The sequence below is a fragment of the Phalaenopsis equestris genome, unplaced genomic scaffold, assembly GCF_001263595.1.
Source record: "Phalaenopsis equestris unplaced genomic scaffold, ASM126359v1 Scaffold000469, whole genome shotgun sequence".
Lineage (NCBI taxonomy): Eukaryota > Viridiplantae > Streptophyta > Magnoliopsida > Asparagales > Orchidaceae > Phalaenopsis > Phalaenopsis equestris.
Genome location: NW_018164910.1, coordinates 739,059 through 746,616, shown reverse-complemented (window position 1 = coordinate 746,616; position 7,558 = coordinate 739,059). Strand labels below are relative to the sequence as shown.

The window sequence follows — 7,558 nt, the reverse complement described above, 5'->3', positions numbered from 1 at the left end:
ATCTTCTTTTAAAATATTATTGAGTACAGTTATTTAACAAGTATTGCAATTTCAGTCCCCAAAACTGAACTCGAAAACAGTCGGGAGAAATATTTGCATACGGAAAATGTACGCAGAGTTGAGTACATTTTAGGTTACAGGAAGAATTACAATGGGGTATAACTTAAGTGTAACCTAGTTATACCCTCCGAATAACCTACAATGTACGCAAGAAAGTGAACTCTAAAATATAAATCATAACTCCAATTCATAGTTTCTTATAAATTAAGCGAAGAAAAGTCAGGTTTTTCAGGAAATAGAGACGAAACTCTCTCTTATAGCTACAAAATGCAAACATAAATCACCTGAACAAAATAACAATAACTTCTCAACTGTCATGAAAATTGAGATGATTCATTCAACAAAACATGTCTGAAATATTCGGAAAGATATAATAATGCATACAAAAAACAAGCTTGCCTACTCCAGAGAAGATGAAGCAGGTGCTCCGTAGCCACCGCCGCCGCCGCCACGACCAAAAGCAGGCCTTCCACCGGCACCACCCTGCATCAACATCAGAAGGATTAGAAGGAAAATTGAGGTCATATCGAGGATTGTGTGATCTACAAAATAAGAACTAAATTTCAATTGAGCTTTATCAATTTCAGTGATGGCTGAATCAATCATCATAGATATAAAAATTGCAAAAGAAAAAAAAAAGGTATCTTTACACACAAAACATTCAATTCTTATGTATTTACATATCTAACATCCATATTTTAATTTTTACATATGGCCACCTTCCCTATGCATGAAAAGGTGTAGTATTAGTGTTTAAAAGCTAAAAATTGTGGTATTTTTTAGCTGAAATAAAAAATTAGGATTGCATAAATAAAAAAAAAAGTAAAACGTAGGTATTAATATGTAAATACATGATTTGGGTTGTATAAATAAAATAAAATAAAAAGTAAAACGTAGGTATTAATATGTAAATACATATGAATTGGGCCGGATATTTTTAAATGCCCCACAAAAAAAAGGTTTGATTACATATTTAATCAATTAAAATCATCAAACAACATGAACTGAACTCCAATTCATTCAACGCTCTTTAAACTCATGATCATTGTATTGTGATGGAATTGGGACCAAATTGTCAAGATTTTAATGCTTTCAATTGATAATCAAATAATTTAAAACATATTTGAGATAATGCACGACACTCATTTAATAATGTTACATTGACAGAATGATTTTTATCTTAGTTAGAAAGAGATAATATAAAATACAAATAGGAAATGCCAATTCCCCTCCTAGCATCTAAATATATATATATATATAAAATTCACCGACAGCTCCTAACAACATGCTATAAAATTCATTAATTAGAAACCTTCTGGTCAAACGACGGCTGTCAAATCACCAGGACTACAAGGCCTCAGATGCGACCATCAAGAAAAAAAAATTAAAAAAAAGGAAGTTTTACATACATTCCGCTTTTACATAACAAACACCTAAACTTAAAATGTCAATAAGTGGTAATTGATGTGATATGAATGATTGGGTGATATGAATGTAAAAAAGCAACGTTTAGATATGTAAATATATAAGAATTGGGTGCTACGAATGCAAATGCCCTCAAAAATAAACATCAACTGGGTTTTTCGCAAGAAAAATCGCAAGAAAAACACAAGTGCACTGAACGAGAGCTCAATGACATTGTCCTCCCAGTTTTCCATCAATAAGGTCGGGTATAAGGATCCTAGCCACACGATTGGAATATTCTATGGAACTACCTCAAAAACATTCCAGTATAGCACGACTGGTTAAGGCTGCTTCGTTAGAAGTGGGGTTTAATAAATCCTGTAAATCTTGGAGTGTTAGATACTGAAAATTATTTCACATAACAAATATTAAATCTAATGAAAATAGTTCATGTACATCAAAAATGTGCTAGCATTGATACCCGAGGAGATTTAACGGTCTAGAAGGGAGGAAGTAAGACAAAGAAGGGCCCACCGAAAGAAGACAAAGAGGTCCACTTATCAGATCGGACGTAACCGTCCAAGCCAAAGCCCCAGGCCAACCGAGCCATAAGAAGAAAAAAAGAACAACTAAAAGATTTAAATATGAATCTATCGGACTAAAGCAAGACAGATAAGCATCAGAGCTTACCACTACAAGAAAGCCAAACAAAGGCATCAACCTACCTTCCAGTGGATACGACTAGAGAAAAGAATCCAATTACTCACTATTGCCAAGCAACCCACAGACACCCCCGAGACTCCTCATCAGGGACCAAGAATTGACAATAAAATATTTTAATAGTCATCCCACAGACTCTCCTTGGCAAGAAACGAGCTACCTATCGAGTTATGATGATCCACCATTTGCCCAATAACCTAATCTCACATTGCCGATAGGAGCTCTTTATCTAGGGATCGAGGTTTGACAGTCACACTAGTTCAACCAATCGCCTAGCCGACCGAGTCAGTCATGCCGACGCGAAGCTAATCAAGCTCAACCAACCAGCAACACCGACTAAGCCTAGCCAACTGAACCATTTTTACCAAGCAAAAACTATGCTAGCAAAGTCAGTTGAGCCAACAAGTATCTTAACCATAAACTCATATATATATATATATATATAATACCTAGAATATCTTATACATCACCCCATCAAAGCAGTAGCAGAAATGTAATATCACTATTATTCTCTCGCCTATAAAAAGGGACAACATTTTAGAGATAGACAAGACATTGTTGTTTATTATTGTTCAATCATCTCTCATTTCTTATATTATTTCTTAGTGTGTGATTCACGAACAAATCAGAATTCAACAGTTTAACAATTATTTTCAACATTTATGCCTTAAATAATGCGAGATTTAACTACAAATCCAACAAGATTATGTGAGATGGTGTTGGCAATTCTTATAATTTAGTCATCTCAATTAATATATTAATACTCTACTAAAATACTTTAATCATTAATATCCATTAATTGATAACTAATGATAAATTAATTTGCATTCATTCTTGATAAATATCTTGATGTTAGCTAATTCATAATTAATTCAATTTATGTCAATTTGATTAATAAATTTATTAAAAAATTTTAATGCATTATTGTTTCAATGAACTTATGAATAATTAACTGTTTCTTAAATCTCGAATCCTCGAAGTAATACATAACCCTATTTCGATAGGATTGACATCTAACTCCTCCCAAGAGGATGAAAATAAGGTCCTTGGGTATGGTAGTGCATGAGGTAGTCACTCACTAGTCGTTAAAAAGTTAGAGAAAAAGCTCCACACCTACCTACCTTTCCAAGGCAACTAAGATCTTACAAAACTACAAAGAGATATTTGCATATATAACACCACACAATTCTTATGTATTTACATATTTAACACAAAGTTTGATATTTACACTTGTAACACTTTAATGTCATAAACCTGTGCATGAAAATGTGTACATCTTTAAAAAGTAGTGGAGATATATTTAATGTGAAGTTAAAGATTTTAGTTGTATGCATGTAAATATGAATGTTTAGGTGTTAGATATGCAAACAATTAAGAATTGTGTGGCATATATGTAAATGCCCCATTTATCGAATATTATTTTTAGTATTACAACCAGAATTATCTTTGTAGGATTTAGAAAGGAGAGTGTACAGGGCAATAATACTAGAGCAAAACCAGTTATGTGGATAAAACAAAACAATCAATCTGAAAACTTATATTGGGGTTGAATCAAATTAAAAGAGCATGATCAAACTAGAGTCAATATTTGGATTGGTAAAAACTCCTCTTCATTCTGATCACATTTATATGGTTTATTGGTACTTCTAATAATCCTCTAAATTCTCCTCCAAATATCGAGTAAACATTTTCTAGGACATTTATATACATGCCACAAATTCTTAGCACCCAAAGTTTGATATTTACACTTAATAACATCTTGGTGTCATAAACCTAAGCATGAAAAGGTGTATTTCGCTTTTAGAAATGTAGTGATTGTGCTGTTTTTAATGTAATGTTCAAAATTTGAGTGGTATGCACATAAATATGAAGGTTTAGGTGTTAGATGTGTAAAAACATGAGAATGGTAAGGTATATATGTAAATTCCCCTTTTTTCTGATTTTGTAAAGAAAAGAACAGCCATGCACATGCAGTCTGCATTGATACACAGGAGATTAAGCACTTGCACTGATGCTGAAGACTTGTGGCTTAGATGAACTGGCATGAGTTAAGTTGCAGGAAAAGAATTGCGGGACCTGATAGGAGAATACAAATAAAAGAGGAGAAAGCGATTGCTGCTGGCTGAAAATTTTGAGAGGGAGGGGTGCAAAAAGCTTAAAGTAAAAATTATAATTTCAAATTTTATTCAATCCAAAACTAATTCCATAAAATAGAATCCAACTCCCTATTCAAAGAAGAACAGTTGTGAACAGCTAATTTAGGAAAATTAACATGCATAGCACACAATTCTCACATATTTACATATCCCTGTAAATGCCCCATTAATTTATCTTTCAAACATTGAACAAGCTTTTATTTTTGTTCCGCATTTCGTAAAGAGAACAGCAGTTCCGATCCTAGAATTATCAATTCAAACGGAGAAAAAAGATGCCTGGAATAATGATACGGACCCGAGGCCTGTATGAAGTGGGAAAATTAGTTTCTGTGGAAGCTAAATAGACCAGAGGAGCACTTGGAGGTGCTAATGGGAGAATATAAAAATAAATAAAGGAAGACAAGGTTGATGCTCGCTACAAAAAAAAAAAAAGGAATCGATGCAGTTATTACAGGAAGATTTATACACATACCACTCAATTCTTATGTATTTATATATTTCACACCTAAACTTCATTTTTCACATACATGCCACCATACCTATACATGAAAAGGTTCACTTCATTTTTTTAAAAATTTAAAATGATGATATATTTGATGTGATGTGAAAGATTAGGGTCGTATTAAAGTAAAAAGTGAAGCGTAGGACATGCAAATAACTAGAAAACACAATTACACATGGTGGTAGGATTTAAAGGCCAAAAAAAGAATAACAACTAAGCAAAATCCTAGTTGAATCTTACACCAAACAACCCCACAAGGTGGCAATAAATCAATCTTGATGTATAATTCGAAGAGAAATTCATGCTACATTGCGAATTCCACCAATGTTAGTAAAGGAACTAAGAAGATGTTCTGAAAGCAAAACATTGCTCTAACCAGTTCAATAATGAATATTTTCCATTTTCTACAGAAAACATATATATGATGCCCTCCTAAATTTTAATTCAGTATGGACGAAACTCATCAAGTATAACTTTACAATCACATATAATTTCTCACCCACAATATGCAAAAAGATTTATAAATTCAAATCTAAAAAATTCACGCAAAGTGAGTGAAGCTCCCACCATGCATAACCCAACAAAACACTCAATCTTGAACTATAAGTCTTTAAAATAAATATTATATATATATATATATATAAAGCACAATAGTCCTCCATCTGATAACATTATGAAACAACAGTTTATAAATAAAAAGGGGTCATTTACATACAAACCCACGCAATTCTGATGTATCTACATCCCTAACACCTAAATTTTACTTCTTACATTTATACCATCCAAATCCCTAATATCAAATAAAAAATACCAACTTTTTTGCATCTTTTTATGCATGTGTAAATAAAACTTCAAGCTTAGGAGTTATATATGTAAATATGTAGGAATTGAGTGGTAAGTTCGCAAATCTTCAAAAAAAATTAAAAAAAAAAAACTCATGAATATCAAGTAAAAATGCTACGCAACCATCCTCAATGAATGCAAAAGTTGTAGGAGATGCACATTGTCAACAGAACAGAATCACGTCAAAAATGAGAAGCACAAAACACATCGATCAAACAAATTATGTAAGAAAATCGCATCGTGACTAAAATAAATTGAGCAATCAATGATAAACTTCCAAAATCAACAAATAAAGGAGAAATTACTTGAGAATTATTCTCCATTGAAATAAAGAATGCAAACAATTCAGCCATAGCAAAGCAGACTTTACCATAAACGATGGCTGGAACTCTGGAGGAGCACCGCCCTTATCCCCACCAAAATCTCCACCGCGTGGCCCCCCACGATACCCATCCCTATCGCCGAACCTCGGCCTATCTCCCTCAAAACGCGGCGGCCCTCTGCAACAACACACCAAAGCAAACCAGACCGGTTAGAAGCCTCAACAGAAAGCAAATTAACGATAATATGTTTCATAAATACCTTGGGCGATCACCCGGAGGCCCGGAACCAAAAGGCCGAGAAGGAGGCTTAGCCGACTTTTTCAGGGTGGCTGGCACAATCTCGGATGGGAGATTGAGAAAGGTTCTGAGATACTCGATGCCGTCGTTGGTGAGGTACCAGTAATAGTGCATCCACGCGAAGGTTTCCCTAACATATTCCCTCGACTTAAAGCTCTGCATCAGCTTGATCACCTGTAGATTCGGCACGTCAATATCTGGGTGCTTCGCTAGATTGTAGTCCTTTTTCGCATATAGCACCCCCTCTGTTCAATTTAAAGTATTAAAAGTCAGAAATCCATAAATAAACTCAAAGATAGTTCAGATGTCAAGTGTAGACCTTGGAAGAGGTACTTGCAGATCTCATGGCGATTCTTCTTCGAAATTATCTGGCAGAGAAAACAAAGAACTCGTTTGATTGTAAAACACGAATTCGAGGGATTTGAAGGCGGAGTAAAGAAATTTTACCATTTTTGTAAACAATGGCCGCGAGACCGGGAAGAAGAAGGTGCTGGAGCACTGGCGTAACGATTCTCAAAATACAGCCGTCGTTGTTGGATGAACCCTAGATTTATTTCACTTTATAGAGAAGATGAATGGCCACGATCTCATGAATCTGCTGATCGGACGGATAAAATGTCAATAAGGGAACTAGGGGTTAAAGTGGTTCAAGCTTAAGTGTGCTGAATGATCTAATGAGTCAAACACAAGCCCACCCTGACTCGACTCGTTAGCTCATAAGTCGGCTCAATTAAAAATAATTTAAAATAAAATATACTCATAGTATAGTCGAAACATAAATCAATACATGTAAAATATCTAAAATATTTTGCAACACTTCCATTAAAGCATAAACAAACATATAAGGAATCGTTTCTTTGATAAAAGGTTAATCAACAATTCTTATTAATATTTGTTACCATGCATTTCCTCTCTCTTTCTCTCTCTCTCTCCTATTTTACATTGTGAATTAAGGTATGTTGTGAATCCCAACACACCTTTAGCAAGAAATATCCAAACTCTAATTAAAAATGTCTTGAACTTCAATATAAACAAATTTAGGGTCAAATAGATTGGCTCGACGAGGCGGGCCCAATAACACCAAAACTGATCCACCCAAGTCAAACAAACCCGAATGAAACAATCAAACCACTTATAAAAGTTTCAAGCAGCTAATTGTAAGGTCAAATTGATTTCAAAACTGGCAAGCTTATAAACAAATCAAGTGTCTCAGCGAAACAAATCAAACAAGACCAAAATCACTTCATTTTGAC

General features: G+C 34.1%; 1 protein-coding gene across 1 annotated transcript; it reads right to left on the bottom strand.

The window, feature by feature from the left end:
- Positions 1 to 334: 334 nt before the first annotated feature.
- Positions 335 to 6,854, bottom strand: LOC110027946 (40S ribosomal protein S10-1-like). The gene is made up of 5 exons (XM_020729603.1): positions 6,753 to 6,854; positions 6,625 to 6,673; positions 6,268 to 6,550; positions 6,056 to 6,185; positions 335 to 543 (listed from the first exon to the last, which is right to left on the bottom strand). The coding sequence occupies exons 1-5, from the start codon at positions 6,753 to 6,755 to the stop codon at positions 460 to 462; spliced, it is 549 nt and encodes a 182-aa protein (XP_020585262.1). The 5' UTR covers positions 6,756 to 6,854; the 3' UTR covers positions 335 to 459.
- Between the last annotated feature and the right edge of the window lie 704 nt (positions 6,855 to 7,558).